The sequence below is a fragment of the Hibiscus syriacus genome, unplaced genomic scaffold (assembly GCF_006381635.1).
Source record: "Hibiscus syriacus cultivar Baekdansim isolate YM2019G1 unplaced genomic scaffold, ASM638163v2 tig00110864_pilon, whole genome shotgun sequence".
Lineage (NCBI taxonomy): Eukaryota > Viridiplantae > Streptophyta > Magnoliopsida > Malvales > Malvaceae > Hibiscus > Hibiscus syriacus.
In genome coordinates, this window is record NW_024062893.1 from 3,060,912 (window position 1) to 3,083,741 (window position 22,830).

The 22,830-nt window shown below is 32.6% G+C and overlaps 1 protein-coding gene and 1 pseudogene across 1 annotated transcript; one reads left to right on the forward strand and one right to left on the reverse strand.

The window, feature by feature from the left end:
• Positions 1-6,828: 6,828 nt before the first annotated feature.
• On the forward strand, positions 6,829-10,541 carry LOC120143767 (KH domain-containing protein At2g38610-like). Its single transcript, XM_039158003.1, has 7 exons — positions 6,829-6,916; positions 7,039-7,127; positions 8,013-8,164; positions 9,173-9,289; positions 9,405-9,521; positions 9,667-9,810; positions 10,096-10,541. The coding sequence occupies exons 1-7, from the start codon at positions 6,837-6,839 to the stop codon at positions 10,237-10,239; spliced, it is 843 nt and encodes a 280-aa protein (XP_039013934.1). The 5' UTR covers positions 6,829-6,836; the 3' UTR covers positions 10,240-10,541.
• Positions 10,542-12,375: 1,834 nt separating this feature from the next.
• LOC120143904 lies at positions 12,376-13,718 on the reverse strand (annotated as a pseudogene).
• Between the last annotated feature and the right edge of the window lie 9,112 nt (positions 13,719-22,830).

Here is a 22,830-nt window from a genome sequence, read left to right on the forward strand (position 1 = left end):
TTTTAAAAGGGCTCTGGGTTGGCGAGAAATGGGTATTTTCTCGGTGGTTAAATTTTCACAGGAAAAGAAGAGAAGAGAAGAGAAGAGAAGAGAAGAGAAGAGAAGAGAAGAGAAGAGAAGAGAAGAGTTTAAGTTATGGCTTACTCTTTAATTCCACAGCTTCCATCTGTCACTTTAAAACCTTCCCCATCATCTCACTGTAAGTTCTTTCTTTCATTGTCTTCATATATTTAGTTGTGTAGTGTAAAGAATTGGAGTTATGGGTTGCTTTTAGACCTCTGAATTGCTTATCGTTTTCTTTCAATGGGTTTCAACTTTTAGTTCTTTGTAATCCTTATTTATTTCACGTATGATGGTAGTTTCACACATAATTTTAAATTCATGGGTTGTTTTGTTTTCTACATTCATGCTAAACCTTTTTATCCAAATTCTGAATTTTTTTATAGTTATTCTAGGTCTATTCCACGAAGATTTTGTTGCGGAAGACGGCTATCGAATAGAGCAAAATAACAATTGATAATTTGAGAAAATAAAAATGAAGATAAAAAAGACACAAAATTTACGTGGAAAACCCCTAAATAATACAGGGTAAAAACCACGGGCAACGGTAGAAGAATTTCACTATGAGAAAATAGGAATTACAACTTCTCTCGATCTACCAAGGAGAAAACAATGATAATTCTCTCTTGATAAAAAGGAAAAAACAACTCTCAAGAAACTCTCTAAATTCTTTAGTATTAGAAGAAAGCTAGAATGCTTTAGATGGTTTTGAATTTAAATGAGCTAGGGTATTTATAGTTGAAGCTTAAGGACTAATTTGTAAATACCCTAAAGTTTAGTGACTAAAGTCTATAAATATACAATCCATTTTTCAACAAAAAAACAAATCACCTTTCGGTGCATTAATTGTATGCACTTTTCAGTGCTTTAGTCAACAATCTCCCACTTGAAGATTTGATTTGAACAATCATATCTTCACACCATTCTTTCTACCTTGTACCTTCATGTTGCTTACGTCTCTGACAGGCCACAGGAGGATCGACACCGAGTAAATTTATCGGTATTAATCGCCTTCATCATATCTATGTGTTTTTGGTATGGATCTTCTGCATATCTATCGTCCCTTCTTCCACCTTTTCACGAATTAAATGGTATTGAACTCGTATGTGTTTTGTCCTTAAATGAAATGCTGGATTCCTTACTAGATGCAAGGCACTTTTACTGTCACAAAACAGAGAGACATACTCTTGATTGTGCCCAAGCTCCTCCAATAGCATCTTCAACCAAATTGCTTCTTTACTGGCTTGTGTAGCTGCTACATATTCTGCTTCTGTTGTTGACGTAGCCACAATTGACTGCAATTTTGAAACCCAACTTACAGCTCCACCAGTAATTTTGAACACATATCCTGTAGTATATTTGCTTTTATCCAAATCCCCTGCATAGTCAGAATCTACATACCCATTGATTAGTAAGTATGATCCTCTGTAACATAATGCAACATTTGAGATCCCTTTGATATATCTCAGGATCCTCTTTATTGTATTCCAATGCTCTTTGCCTAGATTCTCCATATATCGACTAACCACTCTCACTGCTTATGCAATGTCTGGTCTTGTGCATATCATAGCGAACATTAAACTTCCCACTGCTGATGCATAGGACACTCGAGACATCTTCATCCTCTCATCTTCACTGCTATGACTCATACTGGAAGATAATTTGAAGTTAATAGGAAGAGGAGTAGAAATTGGCTTACAATCTTGCATGTTGAATCGTGACAAGATCTTCTTCAAGTAATTCTTTTGTGAAAGCCAAATCTTCGTATTACTTCTGTCTCGTTGTATTTGCATCCCTAGAATCTTGTTTGCTGATCCCAAGTCCTTCATTTCAAATTCCCTAGCCAATTGTGCCTTCAATTCTTCAATATGATATTTGTTGGGTCCTGCAACCAACATGTCATCCACATACAATAATAATATAACAAAACCGTTATCACCAGACCTCTTGAAATAAGCACAAGGGTCTGCATTAAGTCTGTTGTATCCAAGGCACATAATGAAGGAATCAAATCTCTTATACCAACACCTCGGCGCCTGCTTTAGACCGTACAGAGATTTGTTCAACCTACAAACCAAGTTCTTATTTTCTTTTTCTTCAAAACCTTCAGGCTGGAGCATATAAATCTCTTCTTCAAGATTTCCATGAAGAAAATATGTTTTAACATCTAGCTGCTCTAGATGTAAGTTCAATGCAGCACACATTGTCAAAACTACTCGAACTATTGTTAGTCGAACCACAGGAGAAAAGATTTCATTGAAATCAATACATTCTTTTTGAGCATATCCCTTGACCACCGGTCTTGCACGATATGTCTCAACTTGATCGTCACCATTTCGCTTGATTTTGAAGACCCATTTGTTACCAATTGGCTTCCTTCCTTGTGGTAGTGGAATAAGGTCCCATGTATTATTTTTATGAAGGGCTTCAATTTTCTCTTGCATCGCCATCATCCATAGTGAAACATCTAAGCTGTTTATTGTCTCATGGTATGTTGATGACTCACCGTCCTCTGTTAAAAGGCAGTATGCAATATTACCTTCTATAACATAATCTGAGTGTCAATTGTGACTTCTTCTCACACGATCTGATTGACGAGTTGTTGGAGCTTCAGAACTCTCTGGTTCTTGTTCATCATGTGCTGGTTCTGCTTCAGAAGAATCTCCTTGTTCAAACTCCTTTTCCACATATATTTGTGTAGTCTCTGACTTTTCAGCGCTACCATCTTCTTCTTTGCTTTGTAGCTTATCTTCTACAAAGATAACATCCATGCTGATGATCACTTTGCGGGCAGTGGGATCCCACAAGCGATACCCCTTTACACTATCAATATACCCCAAGAATTTGCATTTCCTGGATTTTGGATTCATCTTTGAAATTTATTGGGAGTCGTACATCACGTATACACTACTTCCAAATATATGGAGGTTTGAATAATCAGCTGGTTTACCAGTCCACATCTCCATTGGTGTCTTTAGCTCTATTGCAGTTGATGGAGCTCGATTCACCAAATAATATGAGGTATTGACTGCTTCTGCCCAGAATGATTTTTCTAGGCATGCATCCCTCAACATTTCTCTTGTTCTTTCTAACAAGGTTCTGTTCATCCGCTCTGCCACTCCATTTTGTTGAGGAGTGTTTTCCACTGTGAACTGTCTTTTGATGCCTTCTTTCCTGCAAAAGTCATCAATTTTTTCGCTTGTGTATTCTCCTTCATTATCTATTCTGAAACACTTGATCTTATTTCCATAATCAAGTTCCACCCGCGCTTTGAAGATTTTGAAAGTGGAAAACACATCTGACTTCTTCTTAATAGGGTACACCCAACATCTCCTGGAGTAGTAATCAATAAATGAGACAAAATATTTTGCTCCACCTAGGGATGTAACTGGTGCTTGCCATACGTCAGAATGAACCAATTCTAGAACATTTTTGCCTCTAGAATTTGACGTGTTGAATTTCAACTGGTGCTGCTTACTTGTTATGCAATGCTCACACAAAGGAAGTGTTACCTTTGTTAAGCCTGGAAGTAACTTTTGCTCCACAAGGACTTTCATTCCTTGTTCTGACATGTGTCCAAGTTTCTGATGCCATAGCATTGCAGAATCTGAACTGCATGAGGCAACAGAGGCTTCTGCTTCTAGCAAAGTCTCTCCCTTCAGCATGTACATGTTTGCAGCTATCTTTTCTCCTTTCAGCACCACAAGCGCTCCACAGAACACCTTCATGATTCCTTTTCATGTTTCAATATTGCTTGCATTATTATCCAACAATCCATAGGATAATAAATTTTTCTTCAGGCCTTTCACGTGCCGCACATATCGAACAACTTTAATTGTTCCATTATACATCTTCAATTTGATGGTTCCTACGCCAATGATCTCTAAGGCATGATCATTGCAACTATACACAGATCCTCCTGAGACAGATTCATAATGATGGAACCATTCTCTTCATGAGGTCATGTGATATGTTGCTCTTGAATCAATGAGCCATATATCTGAAAATCTTTTTCTACCTTTCACGGTGGTTGACGCTTCACAGCATAGAGCATCTCCATCATCTGAAGTGTTTGCGGTATTGCCTTGTGGATTGGAGTTTTTATTTAGACTCCAACAATCCTTCTTTAAGTGACCCTTCTTTCCACAGTTGTAGCACTTTAAATTCTTCTTGCTCCTCGACTTTGATCTACCATGTTTGTGACTGCTGCTTTGGCCACGTTCTGTTGATCTCCCTCTCGTCGTTGTCAACGCTTCTGCTTGTTGCAGATTTACTTGTCTGTCTTCCTTGCTCTTGCGCCGATTTTCTTCTTGTAGAACAGCAGCTGCAACATCATCGAAGACTAGATTGGTGACATTATTGTTTGTCAAGTTGATGATGAGTTGATTATACGAATCCGGTAGACTTTAAAGTAGAAGTTCAACACGTTCTTGTTCTACTATTTTACAGCTTAAGGATGTAAGCTGAGAAAATAAAGTGTTCAATGTATTTAAGTGCTCCGTCACTGAAGTAGATTCTGGCATACGGAGAGTGTACAATTTTCTCTTGAGGAAAATTTTATTGTGCAGCGATGTGGCCTCGTACAGTTTGGTGAGATGATCCCATATCTCCTTAGCTGTCTTCTTCTCCTCGATGCTTGACAATACTTCATCTGCTAATGCTAGATGAAAGTTTCCCATAACATTCCCGTCCATTTCGATCCATTTGTTGTCATCTGTGAAATCTATCGGTCTTTCACTGATAGCTGCTAGACAACCGTCTTTCCTCATGATGGCCTTCATCTTAAATTTCCACAATGAGAAATTTCTCCCATTGAATTTTTCAATATCAAATTTCGTTGCCATAGCTTCTATTACAGATAGCTCCCACTATTTCACTATCGTGAATAGTTCTATGGAACCTTCAAAGAATGGATAATAACTTCTTACTTTCTTATGTTGGAAGATCCAACTTTTGATGGCAACCACAAAGACAATAAGTAGATATTACACACTCTAATCTGGCTCGGATACCAATTGTTGCGGAAGACGACTATCGAATAGAGAAAAATCACAACTGATAATTTGAGAAAATAAAAATGAAGATAAAAGAGACACAAAATTTACGTGGAAAACCCCTAAATAATATAGGGTAAAAATCACGGGCAACAGTAGAATAATTTCACTATGAGAAAATAGGAATTACAACTTCTCTCGATCTACCAAGGAGAAAACAATGATAATTCTCTCTTGATAAAAAGGAGAAAACAACTCTCAAGAAACTCACTAAATTCTCTAGTATTGGAAGAAAGCTAGAATGCTTTGGGATTGTTTTGAAGCTAAATTAGCTAGGGTATTTATAGTTAAAGCTTAAGAACTAATTTGTAAATACTCTAAAGTTTAGTGACTAAAGTGTGTAAATATACCATCCATTTTTCAACAAAAAAAAACAAATCACCTTTCGGTGCATTAATTGTATGCACCTTTCGATGCTTTAGTCAACAGATTTCTTGTCCCTCTATGTTAGTTTTCTCAAAGGGATTTATGGAAAGTTCGTTGTACAGATTTGTGGTTGATTGACTCGGGATTATCTATATACTTCTCACAGATTTGTATCTATCTTTGCTTTCCAAAACAATGAAACATAGACTGCTGTGAGCACGTAGGGGGAAACTGGTTTGCCGTGCGTGTTTAGGTACCGGTTTACCGAAAAACAAAGGTCTTCTAAGGAGTCCCGATGCACTGAAATTGCTTCACAAGATGTACAATGATCGAATTTTGCCGACATCTTAGACGTGTCATTCCTCTAGGCCCGGAGTGTATGGGCATTCTTGAATGTGTTACTGAAAACTGGAGTGCTTGTCATGGACCTATATGAAGCACATTTAACTCTACAGAATGTATTTTGTATCGAGCTAAGCCTTCAACTCCTCCCAGCAGCGGTTCCATTAATGGATTTGAGTCTGAATTGATCATTGAGCTTAGGAATATTCTAAGCTAGGATTAAAAATTCGAATCTTAACATTCACAATGATTAAAATTCACCGATGGAGTAAAGCTGAGACGACTAAAAAATTGATATTCCTAACCAAAACTGATTAAAAGACCAAATATAAGTGTTTACATTATATAACTGGGTTGAGTCCTCAGGTCACCTCTTAGTTCATACGAATGTACTTCTATTTTATAAAAAAATTTAAAATAATACAACTAATTAGCATTATAACAAAAATGATGATATTTAGTTTTATATTTTTTAGAATACTTTTAGAGTTGTTATATTTGTATAAAATTTTAATTATATAAGATTTGAAACAAATATTTTTTTTAAAACTTTTTATAAAAAAGTAAATTTTAATTAATCGTATATTTCCTTGCCAACTCAATTAATTATCGCTAGTCTGTTTAACAATTAATGAGATTTTAAAGATTTATAACTTTTCAAATAAATACTCATTGAATTCAATATTTTAAACAATTATTTATTTATTTGTTAATAATTTTAAGAGGACGAATTTGGTATCTAACTTAAAGAAAAGTAAAACCAAATACGTCAGATGAATACCAATATTAGAGTTTACGTTTATTTAACCTGTTGGCATGCAATCGTAAAAGGAAAATCAATGGAAATTTAGAAAATTATTAAATTAAGCAAATTTATTGAAACTTTTATTGGTTATTATATATATATATATATGTATTATTGATATTATTATGGTTTTCCCAACAACCAATATAATTTATTTTAATCAAAATCCGGTTCTTTTATTTCTCCGAGGGATTGATCATAGAAGGAACATGTCAGGACTATACAATTCCAACTTCTCACCTGCAAGGGCTGCTTCTCCTCAAATTAGAAGCACCCCAGAGGTTGAGAGGTAACCAAAATTTTAACTTCATAATCCTTCTTCTTGCTGATTTTTCTCATTCTTTTTGGGTTTTAACAATTTTTTGATCTGTTTGGGGTTCTGGGTGTGTTTTATTCTTTTTCCATCCTCAGTCAATACTTATCAGAGCTGTTGGCAGAGCATCAAAAGCTTGGACCTTTCTTGCAAGTTCTTCCGATATGTAGCCGACTGCTAAATCAAGGTTGCTACTTTACTATCGCAGTATTGGATCTAGGTTTTTCTTTTCTCTATGGGTTTGTTCTGCTTTTAAATTAGCCATGTTCGGTCAGTTTGAGTGATGGGATGGTCAAATGTGTTTCTTTTTCTTAATGTTTTTTCTCTTTGATTGTTATGGTATATGCTGAAACATGATTCACTTTCGCCACACCATTGTGTTCTGGATAGTGTCTCAATACTTGAATTAGCTGTTTATGACAAAGTCACTCATGATTGTTGTTGTTTCTAATAAATGTTGCTCTAACTTCAGGCTTTTATGTGATCTTTCCTCCTCTTGATTAAATGCTGATTGAAGAGATTCTTAAGTTTTGGTTTTCGAAAACTTATTGCAGTTGGAGTTTTACTCGTGTCTTCAAAAGAAAGTGTGAATTTTCGAATGCTAGGATAGAAAAGGAGTATCACTTGTAAGATCGATTCTTCTGCTAAATTTGAATTTCAGAAAATCTTTCTGATATTGAATCTGAATGCAATAATGCGAGCTAATTATCTTGATTGGTTTGGACGATAAACGTTTTTCATAAGCTTATGCATCCTTGTGTTTCACATTGAATATAATTTTATATATTTGCAGCTAGCTTTTGCTTCCCCTTTTATATTCTTTCTATATTGCAGGGTGTTTTCAGAAATCAGATTCCAAGTATTTATAGTTATTGCCTTGAAATGGTTTATAATCGGAGATTGGTTTTATTTACTTTTGGTTGATGTTCCATCTGTGTTTTATAATCTTTCATAATCCACCGTGATCCTTTTATTTCTTTCTGATTTTATTTTGAATGCTATAGTCCTTTCATGCAATAACTCGATTTCATAATGCCATCCCTTTCGTGTATATAACTGTCTTCATATGCAGAGATATTTCGGGTCTCGGGAATGATGTCCAACCAAGGGTTTGGTGACTTTGACTGGACGAGGCATAGAAGCCCTAGTCCTATGGCTTCTTCAAATCTTATGTCAAATATTTATGGGACACGATTAAGCAGTTGGAATAGCCTTCCTCAAGAGGTAACTATTTTTAAAAATTTTCATTTTAGCATTATTTTATATATTTGTGTCTATGTCTATAAATATAATCCACATTCTCTCTTGTTTGGTTGATTGAGTTCTTTTCGTTTAAATTCACAATGTCTGTGACATGCCTCTAAATTGACAATTTGAGTAAAACTGAAACTGACTAGTTTTTTATTCTTTTAATTCTCTGACATTCGCTCTAAGATTATATCTGCTGACCGCCATTGTAGTATGAATGTCCAAAAAAATTGCCAAGGGGAACCATAACATCTCTGTCTTGTTGTGTTATGGCATCATAAAGACCACAAATAGACAATAAATTTTGAAGTGGTTTCTCTTGCTTTATTAGTATGATCAATAAATTCTAAAATCAGTTAATATAGTTTTATCTGTGTTTCAAATTGCAGACCATCTCGTAAGGATAATGAGTTTAGTTAGTATGTGACTGTTCTAAAACTATGGTTTTTATTTATTTATTTTGTTTTTGGTTGCTAAGCTCAATTCATGAAATAAGAATGAGGAAAATGGACAAATTGTCACTAAATGAAAGCACTCATGCCAAATGGTGAATATTTGAGTTTCATCTATCCTTTTTGCATCTGCTTGATGGCCCTGGCAAAACAATAGTTTAATGTCCAATATTTTATTTTAAGATGTATCCTCTTAAATAAACACAGATGAGGATCAAGTTTGTTTATTGTTCAAAATGTTACAATTTCCTGAATGGTATTTTTCTTTTTGAGGTGCTCGAAATGCCAAGAGTTCCAATAAATACATTCACTATCTATCAGACATCAGTTCAGTTTTTTTCGTTAGGATGTATTCAACTTTTGTTCCTTTTTTTCTTATTTCAACCGGTTAGCATTCTAATTATATATATTTTAAACATTTTAGTACCTGTTCTGTAATGAAGCATCGAGATGTTATTCTTAGAAACTTGAGTACTCGAGTGAATTAACCCATCTTATCTTTTGTGCTATGGTTGGTTTTTTATTTTGACAGAGAATAAGTTGGCCTCCTGGAGTGACGATGGACTGGCAAGGTGCTCCAGCAAGCCCTAGTTCATACACAGTGAAGAGGATTTTGCGTCTTGAAATTCCTGTTGATACATATCCAACGGTAAGCTTATATGAAAAATGCCAGTGCTTTGGATAAAAATTCCGAGATTTCAATTGACTGAACAAACCTTTTTATGCTTATTGATCTGTAGACTCTATTTTTCCTTTGTTTTTAGTTCAATTTTGTCGGTAGACTGCTAGGCCCTAGAGGCAATTCATTAAAGCGGGTAGAAGCTACTACCGGCTGCCGTGTATACATTAGAGGCAAAGGATCAATAAAGGATCCAGACAAGGTAAAGCTACCTAAGTTTCTACTATTCTTGTTTTTGTAATGGTTTAGTGCCTCTATTTTTGTGCTACATGTCTCTATTGTGATTCAGCTGAAACTGGCTAGAAAATGCAATGAATAGTTTCTCTTGTTTGTTTTTTCATCTGAAGGAAGAGAAGCTGAGAGGCAGACCTGGATATGAGCACCTGAATGATCCACTTCACATCTTGATCGAGGCTGATTTACCTGCTAATGTTGTTGATATAAGGCTTAGACAGGCGCAGGAAATCATAGAGGAGTTACTCAAACCTGTGGTATGTACCACAATCTCGATCCCTTTTCCTAGAAAGTACGTTAGCCATAGGCTACTTTGATATAGGCATTCGCCTCGAAACTTCATTATATGTTAAGTATAAATTTCCTTCTTTTCCTTGTATGAGCTCCTTCCTCTGTCGTACGATGGCACCCTCATGATTGTGCTGCTGAACAATGTGCTTTGCATTCTCCTATGCTTTTACCAACTTGCAGGCTTTATTGTATTAAAACTGTTAATAAATACTTTAGCTTCTAATGTCTAAACTTCATATTCGCGTATGTAGGATGAGTCGCAAGATTTTATCAAGAGGCAGCAATTACGTGAACTGGCAATGCTAAATTCGAATTTCAGGGAGGAGAGTCCGGGTCCAAGCGGCAGTGTTTCTCCCTTTAATACCAGTGGAATGAACAGGATGCTAAGAGTTTAACCATGAATCATCCGGAAATGTTGGGTCATTGCTATAGAATTTCATAGCTAAGTATACCTTCTGAATTCTGATACATATCAATTAAGCACAGCTTGAAAATATTAGGTTAACAGTTTTTGGTTGTTTCGATCTTCCGACAAAAACAAAAAAAAGAGAGAAGAAATATGTAGTTTGGATCTTAAGTATAGGTTTGGTGAGGCCAGTTTTCATGTAAACTCATGCGTTCATTGGATTTATTCTTGTGGTAGAGGCTTGCAGAATATAAGGTGGGTTTGAGTTTTGTAGGTGTGTGGTGCTTGTCGCCATTTTGCTTTCATTTGTAGTTTATATGAAGAAGATGAAGCATAGCAGTATAAGTTGGGTCTACAATGAATGTACTCTCTTTTTGTTCATTTGGACTCGCTTTATGTTTATTAAAGTAAATTCTGACAGATTGTTATTAATATTATTCGATTTAATGATCGATTAATTTGAGTTTGATATTATATAGGTTCATTATTCCGATTGGGTACCACAATGACTTATTATGGGAGGATGGCTCTTCTGACTTAGTTCTATTTACAATTTGAGAATTCAAACCCAAAACCTTCTCTAAGAATTCTAATGAATTATTCTATTAGACTAATTGGTTGTCCGTTGTACTTAAACTTGCTTTATATAGTTTGTTATCGAATTTTATAACTCCAATTAGATATTTAAATTTGGTTTTAAGGTTTAATTTAAATACATAAAGATTTTTTATTTAACCAAATATTTGAACTTGATTTATTAGCTCAAATTAATACGTAATTTTTTTCTAAATAAATAATTTTGATAAATTTCTTATTTGAGCTATGTAGACAAATTCAGGTAGCATTCTTAACCTAACAGATAGGTTTAGGCAGGTATTTGGTTTTTAATATCTATGTACCAAATTAAATGTTGAGATCAAATTAAGTACTTAATTGGATAATTTTTTGAAATATTTGATTACATTTGAGGTAAAATTTAAGTACCGATTCATATTAGTACTAGGGATGTAGTTGCATATTCAAATATTTATATATATTTTATCTATATTTTTAGAGATTCAAACAATTTATGAATTCATATACTAAAATTATTATCTTTTATGAATTTGAAATAAATACAAATAGATATCTTTAGACTTTATTATATGAATTTGTGTTGGTAATGCATATATAAATTGTATATTTAAATATTTCAATTTGACTTTAGATTATCATATAGAGTGTATTTTCTTTTAAGAGAATTCAAACTTTGATTCTCTTAACTTTAAACAATTCAAATATTTGAAATAAGATCTAAATTTAAATGTTGATTTTTTATGAATTCAAATATTTAACGGATAATAATATTGGTTTATATTAGAATAATAATATTTAAATAATTTTAAAATAAAATAATTTAAGATGATTATAATGTAATATATATTAATTATAAAAGTAGGTTGATTCATACAATGAATTGAATTTTATACTTTAGAATCATTTTGACTTTTAATTATCTAAATTCATGTAATAATTATTATAGATTTAATATATTTTAAGATTAGGTGATTCAAGTTTATTAGTCAGATTTCCTAGGTTTAATTATGTTGATTTCATTAAACATATTTTGAGTTTAAATCAATTATTTTATTTATTTTTAAAAAAGTTGATGGAGCAAACATATGTAAAATGATTTTATTTTAATAATAATAATAATAGAAATAAAATAAAGATAAACTACTAACATATTTATTTTTATTTTGTTACTTTTTATTTTTGGAAAAATAACATTTTGATGATTGCATTATTAATTTAATATATAATATGGCGACTATCCACCATATTCAATCAAAAGGACAATTATCAAGGATTGATAGAAGGATCTAATCATCTCTTAAATTTTTTTAAATTATTATATATTTTAATTTTTGTATAGTTTATATTAATAATTATTTTTTCTTAAAATTTGATAAATTTATTATTTCTAAAAGAAATAAAAAAATTACTTCAAACATAAAATTATCTATCCCTATCCGAAAATCACCGGTTTTTGCTTTATTTGTGGAGGGTGAGGGAGTAAAAAAAAATCATGATCAATCGTGAATATTGAAAAGGATTTCAAATATAAATAAAAATGGAAATTTATTTATTTATTTATTAAAAGGTAAATACCTGATACAAAATAAGTTGAAAGCGAAGCAGAGAAGATGAAATTTTGTAAAACAAGGTGCAATGACTTGGCTTTGGAGGAATCAAAAAATTCAAACCCATGGCAATCTCCTACACCAAAACGACCTACCACTTTAATTCCCTTCTTCTCCATCATCTTCAACTCCTTTTGCCTCTCTATCGTTGGATCCCCGTCGCTTCCGGTAACCAACACCCTCCATCCTAGCCGTTCCACCTCCTCCAAACCGCCAACGCCGTCTTCCCCCTCCATCGGATTGCAATAAATATGATGACGGTCGGATCCCACCGGCAAATCAATTCCCACATCAAATCGCTGACACATAGTGGGAAAATTGGTTCATTCTCTATCTTAACTCCGATTCAGACCTTCGAACTCCACCGTAAAAGGGTTGGTGTAGTATCAAGCCTTTGATCTTCAAGGCCGAAAGATTTTCAGTTTGCCGTGCCGCGCGTAATCCCACGTGGTAAGCCATGTTGCCTCCAGCACTGGAGCCCATAATGAAACAATTGGACTAATGGAGTAATCAGCATGATCTCTCAGCCAATCATCCTGGACCGTTTTGACCCAACACAATGCTTCTATGCCATCGTCGTAAGCTGCCGGCAGCTGATGCTCTGGGGCGAGGCGGTAGCCGGCTGATACGAGCAGAACGGGGAGTTGACCGGCAATTTTGGAGCAGAATTCATGGAAGATGGCTAAATTTGGACTACCGAGAATAAAGCCTCTGCCGTGGAAATAGAGTAGAAGGGGTAGCTTGGTGGGGCATGTGGGTTGTTTGGGAACAGTGGCGGATTTTGGTGGTATAATTTGAGGGGGACTAATCAAAATTTTGGGGGACTTAGTGAGATTTTTTATAAAAAATGTGAAGGTCTAATTGAAATTTTCAAAAATTTTGGGAGGCTTAATAATTTTTTTCTAACAATTTTGAGGGGGATTAATTAGAAATATTTAAAAATTTTAAGACTTCATGAGAATTTCTAAAATTTTCAAGGAGGCTAATTAAATTTCAAAAATATTTTAAGGGTATAAAGCAAATTTTCCGAAACTTTGGAGGTGCCAAGGCTCCCTCTAGCCCTTGATACCATCCGCCACTGTTTGGGAAGGAAGATTCGAGCCCAAGTGTTGTTTGAAGGGTTGATGGGGATGTCCTTGGAGATGACGGTGGCTGTGGAGGTGTTGGGTAGTGCTGTTGGTAAGGTGTGGGGGCTACGGGTTATGGTGCCGTCGAGATTGACGGTGATCATAAGGTATTCACATGGATCAGTAGTGGAACCCAGGGGGATGCTTTCAGCTGCCATTGTGTTGTATTCTCCAACTCTTTAGCATATGAAGGTTTATACACTTGTTTGAGCTATTTAACTTCTAGTTTTAGTTAATTTAAAAATCCTTAATTTCAAAATAAATGTCTATACTATACATTTTTTGAGAATAAATGTCTAAAGTATTTTTTTTACTCATCCCGATATATAATTTTACAAACGTTACCATTTTAGGTGCCCGGGGGCCGGGCCGTTCACAATGTTAATTTTTCCGTTAAGTGACACAAGTCATAATTGGGTGATTTTGAATTTTTTTAAAAAAATATTAAAAATATTATTATATTTATAAAAAACACTAATTTCTCTTAAATTATAAAAAATCCTTAAAATTTTCAAAATCCCCAAATCCTAACCTTAACCTATCACCGCCGCTCTTTCTGGCCACGACCACCATCGACGATATAGTCATTGTCATCATCCTAGTCATATGTTGTCGTTGTTGCCGCCGATTGGCCGTCAGAATCGAGTGAGATCGCGATTATCCTAAGGTTTGTGAGGTATAAAACGTCGATTCGCCGTCGATTGATCATGATTTCATAAGGGTTTTGATTTTCGAGGAGATGTGAGGTCGGTTGGAGCTTCGTTAACGGCAAAGGACAATGACCGACATGGGTTTAAAGGTTGAAATGAAGGTTTCTAAAATTTTGGGGTTATTTCAAAATGTTTAAGTTTTTTTTAAATATATATTTTTAAGTTTTTAATTTTAAATAAAATTTTTAAAATTACCAAATTGTGACACATGTAACTTAACGGAGAAATTAACATCATTGACGGCACGAACACCTAAAGTTGTAATGTTTGTAATGATATGCACCGAAATAAGTAAACAAATACTTTAGACACCTATTCGTGAAAAGCGGTATAGTTTTGTCGCGGCCATCTTTTGGTTGGGCCCGAAATTGGGCTTCGACTTGAATAATTGGATTAGAGTCGCCACCGATCATTTTAAAAACATTTAGGTAGATCGAACACCATCTTACCTGATCTGCGTTTTACCAGAAATATGTCAGGTTCGGGAGTCGATTACGGTCAAGGAAGGATTAACACCCTTGAACCGCCCTTTCGGTACCAATTAATTTTTCGGTTGTCTTTAATTGCGAAAATTAAGAATTTAAATTAAAATCTAAAAAATTGATTCGAACTACTTACCTTTGATTGATTTAAATGAAGACCCTTAAAAAGTTAAATATGTAATAAAATGCCGAATCAGCTTAAAATAGAAAATACTAAATAAAAATAATAAACAAAACAAGAAGAGGAGGAAAAAATAATAATAATAAAATAAATAATATAAGGGAAAGAAAAAAATAAAATAAATAAGTAAAATAAATAAACATAAAATAAAGCGAAATGAATAAAAAGAAATAAAAAATAAAATAAAAATAAAATAAGAGTAAGAGTAAGAATAATATATATATACACATATGTAAAGCATTAACAAAAAAATAATAAAAAAACTAGAAAGAAATAAAAATAAAAAAATAAAAAAATTAATATAATAATAATAATGGGTCAATTTGAAATAAAACAAAATTAATGACGAAATCCGGGAGAAAATTGAAAGATAAATTGAGATTGGGGGGTACAATAAGAGTTTTTAAAATAGGAGGGACAAAAATTGGAATTCCCCCTTTTAGGCACAAAAACACGCGGACCCATAGGTCAGGTCGGGTCGGTGGGTTGTATAAAAGCAAAACAAAACCAACTTACCCTTATTTTACCCATTCTCTCAAATTAAAGAAATCTCTCATCCTCTCAACTTTCTCAAACTCTCCCCTCCCCGGTCGAATGCCGGACACCGCTCGATGGCCGATGGTCGAAAAAAAATCCAAACCTACCGAAACACTCTCCTTACCTCCCTCAACAACATTACGAAGCCAAAATCCCCAAAAAGGGCCTTAAATGGTGTAGATCTGAAGAAAACCGTTCGATTTTCTTACCTTTTTCTGACGTGGTTCCGATTCTCCGAAGCCTCCTTTGGTATCTCGTATATGGCTTGTGTTGTGTTTGTATGGTATTTGTGTTTGTGATTTGTTGTGGTTCTCTCGTTTTGTTCTCTTGGTTTACTGTGTTCTCACCGTTCTGTGTTGATGGTGGTTTTTTAGTTTCTGGCCGTTTGTTGATGGTTTGTGATTTTTATGGCTCGATGATGATGGGTTTTTTGTGTACCGTTGATGTCGTTCGATCTTGTGTTTTCTTTCCCCTGGCAGTGTTCTCACCGAGGGCTTTTATAGCCCCGGTGTGGTTGTTGTTGGTCCCGAAATAAAGGGGGTCATGGTCGTTGGTGTACCGGTCATCCTGGGATGGGTTAGTCCCGGGATCGGCCGGTTGTTTCGATGTTTCCTCGATTCCCCGGATTATGTGGCGTTGAACTCGAACCGATAGCATATTTCAGGTCTTTGGTTTACCCAATTTACACGTTGGTAATTGGTTACCCGATCTTAGCCTGGGTCAGGCGGGCCTGGACCTTTATTGGACCCTCTTTAGACACTTTTATTGGACATGATCAAATAGATAAAAAATAAATATATATTAATAAACAAAAAATAATAAATAAAGAATATTAATAAATTAAAAATCATTTTTGAAATTATATATTTTCAAAACCCTTGTTTTCAAAACCATACTACATATATTTTCCAAAAAATTATTTTTAAAACTATATAACATATTTTCAAAAGCATTTTAAACTATATATTATATATATTTAAAAATGTTTTTATAAAATTATATATATATATTTTCAAAAATATTTTTTAAAAACTATATTGTATATATATGTTTTCAAAATGTTTTTAAAACTATATAATATATATGGTTTCAAAAATGTTTTTAAAACTATATAATATATATGTTTTCAAAAATGTTTTTTTAAAAAACTATATATTATATATATTTTAAAAATGTTTTCAAAACTATATATTATATATTTTCGAAATGTTTTAAAAAACCATATATTATATAATTTTCAAAATGATTTCAAACTATATAATATATACATTTAAAAAAATCGTTTTTCAAAACTATATATATTATATATTTCAAAATCATTTGCAAACTATATAAAATTAAAAAAATTGGACGAAAATGAGTGTCTACAAGGTTGAGCACTTATTTTAGTATTAAGCCGTTTAAAAAAGTAATACCAACTCATTAAGTGATTTTTGTGGTTAATTTAATTTAAAAAAAGTGGATTGATGCAGTAATGTCTGTCTATATGATGTGTGCGTTATTAATGATTAATTTTTTTAAAATGTATATTATATTGTAATTACTTCACACCATTTTAAAAAAGTTAATAGGAAGAACAAACCCTTAGTGCGAATTTTAAATTTTATAATAATGAAACTCATATTTGAATAAATTAGCTTATAGTATGTTTATAGTATGTGCGTATGTTAACACGCTAAAAAATTTCTGAACAAATATTATCATATAATTATCCTAAACTTTTATAACATTATAATAATAGAATAAATCAGTCAACTCATTAGAACCAATGGTAAATTACATCTAATGGTGACTTAAGTTTGGATAAAAAAAATTCACCACTAAAATTTTAAAAATTTTAAAAGTTATTATTAATATTATCGTTTTATAACAAATCAATCATTCAACTATTGATTCATATTAAACTGATAACGTATCATGAAACAAAGGTTAATATCTAATTTGACTCCTAAATTATTGCTAAAATATTAATTTGATCCTCTAAATTCTTTTCACCGTTTTTATACATTATCCTTCTTTTGTTGAACATTCAGGCCGGTGTCCTTTGGTTCCAATGGAATTTTAAAATGATATATTATCTTTTTGATTTTATAATATTATTTGATGGCGATAATATAAAATTATCGATAATAAATACAATTTAAGAGTATAGGATGTAATGTCATTATCTTCTATTTTTAAGGGATAATTTAAGATTATAAAATTACCAATTTTTTATTTATTTTTCAATAAATAAATTTATTTATAATATTTTAAAATTACTCTTTCTTATATTACAATAATAAAAAGATAATTTTTTTTAAACAATTTAGGATACTTTTATTTATACAGCAAACACATGAACCTCAAAACAAAGGATTTTAGGTCAAATAGACAAGTTTTTAAATTTTAAACAGGGAGTTTTGAACTTGAGGTGAAGTTTCGGAAATGACAAATTCACTATAATGCTATAACGATCCGAAAATTCTAAGCCCGTTTCGAGTGGCTTTTCGATGTTTTTTTTAGTTAAAAACCCGTTTTGATTGTAAAATCAATGTAAAAGGATAAAAAGTGAAAAAATACGATGAAAATTGTAATTTCAAACCAACCGTAAAAACTAAAGTTTATAGTTTTTTTTTCATTTTCAATTTTGCGTTTGGGAGATATTTATATTTTATTTTAATAATTAATACTAACATCCTTAAAAATAATTTATTTTAATTACCTAAAAATAAATAAAATTCATTGTTTATATATTAAAATATTTATAAAATATTTTATATCCACGTGTTAAAAAGTATTGATAATATATTTTTCTTAATAAAATATTTCATTTATAAAAATTTTATTAATGAATTATCTTAAAATATTTTTATAATAGTTTAAGTGATATATATTATATATCCTAGTATTAATAATTGTAATAATTTAAATCATATGTTTTTAATTTATAATATAATGTTTATAATGAACATTTTAACTTTTCAAATTCACTTTTTAACAACCTAAAACAGTTAAATTTTAAATTGCGCTTCTAAATAACATTTAAAAAAAATTATGCCGCATTTTTAAAAATCAATTTTCAAAAACCCTACCAAACTGGCCTAAGTCAATGTTGAGGAGTTGTCCCGAGCATAGAGTTTGGCAATTTAAGTTATATTCTGTTTATTATTAATCAAGGCCTAGACTTAATTGAGGAAAATTAAGTCCAGTGGATAATTTTAGGGGAAAGATTTTGTTAGAATTTTAAACCTGGTTTTTATCTTGGCAAATCATGTATGGTTCATAAATCACCCACTTGATGATTGAAGAAAATGAACAACAAATAATGATGTGTTGACAAAAGTTCAAAACTCCATATTATTTTAATGATTAAGAATTAAGGAATCAATAAACGTGTTTAAAGAAAGAACGCGACAACTGCCCAAAGAGAATATTTCTAGCATGTCGGCAAAGTTAGAAAATTCTTGAAGAAAGTGAGTTGGTAGCAGCTTGTGCAGTACTTAATTGTGAAGAAGATTAAGGTGGCAATTCTAGGCGGCATAAAGGAAAAACCAGCAACGAATGAGTCTGTTTATTACATCTTTATTTATGAAATGTATGTATGTGTATGAGTGAAAGAAAAAAAAATGAGAGATAGTGAGTGAAAGCATAGCAAAGCTATAGTGATGTTTATAAATTAGCTGAAGCTAGTGTTGTAGTCCTATTTTGTTCGTATAAATAATATCCTGCGAATTACAAAATTTATCAAGTCCCATCAATCCTATCAACAAGTGGTATCTAGAGCTTGGTTCGAGAGTTTTATGTGGTGGGAAAGATTGACAATATGATTCAACCACAAATCTCGAGATTGACAAAGTCAAATTATGGTAATGGAAACATTCAAATGAAGACATTACTCGATTTCCAAGATTACTAGGATATCATCGAGGAAGGTTATGTTGAATCCAAAAATGCAACAGCAGAAGAAGCATTGACCAATGAAGAGAAACGGGTACTAAAAGAATCCCGTAAGAAAGACAGTAGGGCATTTTTTTTTTATTTTTCAAGGAGTATATGAATCTACCTTTGAAAAACCTCAGATGCGAAGACCGCAAAACAAACATGAGAAATTTTATAAATATTAAACTAAGGTGTAACACTCTATACTCGAATGGGCCTAAAGTGTCATATTGGGTCACCGAGGCAATCCCTAATTTTTAAAACATGTTCATTTTCTTTTTAAAACATGTTCATTTTATTTTCAAAACATGTGATATGTTATCAAAATAGATGTAAATAACAATTATAAAAGCTTTTTATAAACTGAAGCTCTGTGACACGTAATTTAAAGCTAAAATAGTACAAACTCAAAGTTTGATAAACCAAATACATGACTAAGGTTTTATATATACATATGCCCATTAAAGACACATTACAATTCTCTGAAGGAGATGTTGGAAGTCTTATTGGGACGGCGCTCAACGATTAGCTCAAGCTATTGACCTGCGAATGAAAAATATCTGAACGCTGAGCTTACAAAGCCCAACAGTATAATTGCTAATCTATAGCAAAATTATGATTTCATAAACATAAGCATGATAAAGACATGGTACTAAGCAATAGGTACATGCATGATCTTAATCAAGTGCTACCTACTTAGGGCTCAACTGTTCTATCACTGAAGTAGAAGTTTCACATTTTCATTAATCCTCTGCTAAGGGCTTGGCCATGAGTACATCTCTATTATGTCTCTACCACACTAACTATAACCGTTTTGCATTATCTAAATGCGACATCGATACTCATGTGTATTATCTGAATGCAACATTGACTCTGCTATACATTATTTGAATGCAACACAACTAGTATCTGGTAACACATAGCCATAAGGCATTAGTTAACCGAGGGAACTCAGTGTCACATAATATCGGTGAAATTCCTACTAAGTTGTTGAATGATCTCATGGTTTTACAGCGTCAGGTAGATCATTGAGATGAAACCCGGTCATCACATAACAATTGGTACAATTCCCACTTAACTAAAACATTGACTCGGTCTCATATAGCCATCAAGCTAAGCTCTAAGGATGTGTGTTGTATTGAACTGATGCAACTATGCATGCATAATTGAGGGCATTAAGCCTGTATAACACTAAAAATGTTTGACTAGGGTAACTAAGGTAGCCTGGCTATACCTAACATAGTTGGTATCTCGCTAGCTGCTATCTCGCTCGTTCTCATTATTTATAACGTTATGCGAAGGTTTATTACTATGTTGTTTCTGATAATTTATTTAAGTTGTTCTATTCTGTTCATTCTTTACTTAAGGGTGTTTTAGTCATTTCTGTCTCTACGCATTTCATGATTTTACGACCATTACTGATTCTACTGTTTACTGGTGGTAATACTAGCTAGTCTGATACTTGACTTGGGTTCAGTACTGGGTAACGACACTCTAATCGTTCTTTTCGTACTTCTCCTCAATACCACTTGAATTGGAGGGATGACTCCTATGTTCTCAGTTCATTAATGTTCTCAAAGTACACGATTTCTTCTATTATTAAATTTGACTTACTTATCGTACCACTTGTATGTACATCCTCTGCAATGATCCTCGTTCTTAACAATTAGATACGTGCTTGACTAAAGATACTTTGACGTATCACGCTTAGTATGGTTACTTCGGTTGTAACCTAATCTTACAAGTGTTTCTGGGCCCTCTTAGGCCATTTACTTCCTTTACATACTAAGTTCTATCATTATGGATCATCACAACAACAAATTTTCTTATTTTTGATATCTAAAATATTGTCATCGAAACTTACATTTATGTCACTATTTGTATTTTGTGACGTAAAATTTGACATCACAGAGAACGTCACCTTAGGTGTATCACTGGTCAAATATGACGATGTATATAGTTTCATCACGTATTATTATATATGTAATAACATTAATGAATATCGTCGCATTATAATTTATATTTAATGATAATTAATTACGTCACTAAATAATATAATTTTTTTTATTAATTATTCATATCATCACCAAAAATTAGATAATTTTATTTATAATGATAAAAATAAAACCATCATAATTTTTTATTTAACTTTTTTAAAAATATTAAAAATTAAAAATTCATGAAATTACATTTAGATTTTTTATATATTAAAGGATTTTTTTTTACAAATTATAATAGAGGAGAAATCTTTTTGTAAATTATAATATAAGAAATTTTATTTTATAAATTACAATCAAGGAAAAATATTTTTATAATTTACAATCAAAAGACAGTTCTTTTTACAAATTAAAATGAAAGTAAAAAATTCACATAAATTACAATAATGACAAATATTTTTTTACAAATTGCAATAACATCTCATATTTTTACAAAATACAATGAAGATCCAAAATTATATAATCATTATATTTTTATCTCTTCCCTCTAAAATACCTCCAAAACCAACCCCAAATTAAGATCACAGTCGATTGGTCGCCACTGTTATCGGTAGCCAATGACTTCAGTCACCATTCCAAATTCTTGTAACTACAAAAATAATAAATAAAAGAAAAAATGTAATAACTAGGGGTGAGCAAAAGAACGGGGAACCTTGTTTTGGAACCGAAACTAGTTCCAGAGGTTCCGATTCCGGTAACAAAATAAGGACCCTGATGACATTAGTTCCGGTTCCCAAAATTTTGGAATTGGAACTGGTTGGGTACCCGGCTAAAAGCGATTCCAATACTGGGTACCCTGAAACCGGAACTAGAGCCACATAACAATTGGAGGTTGCATAAAAGAATTCTGAATTTCCAATTGATGGATCGTCATAAAGGTAAAGAGATTGGGAAAGTTTTAGAGACATGTATATTAGAATGGGGCATTAAAGATAAGATTTTATGTGTCACAGATGATAATGCTTGTTGTAATGATGTGGCCATTGGTCTTCTAAGAAAGAATCTGTGTGATAAACTTGTTCTTGGAGGTGAATTTTTCCATATGAGATGTGCTGCTCATGTTCTTAATTTGATTGTGCGAGATGGTTTGTCTAAGGTGAAGAACTCAATTAGTAGTATTCGTGGTTCTGTGAGATATGTCACTCGCTCTCCTTCTAGAGCGAAGTTATTTGATGAATGTGCTAAATGTGTGAAAGTTCTTCATAAAGGTTCAGTTTGTCTTGATGTAGCCACAAGGTGGAATTCTACTTACCTTATGTTAGGAAATGCATTGAAATTTGAAAAAAGTATTTGATAGATACAAAGAAGATGATAGTGAGTTTGAAAAGGAGGTTAAGGATGGTGTTCCTAGTGGATATGATTAGGCGAAAGCCAAAGTTTTAGCAATTTGTTTGAAGAGATCATTGGGTCGGGTGCTTGATCAGTTTCGAAGTAGTTTGGGT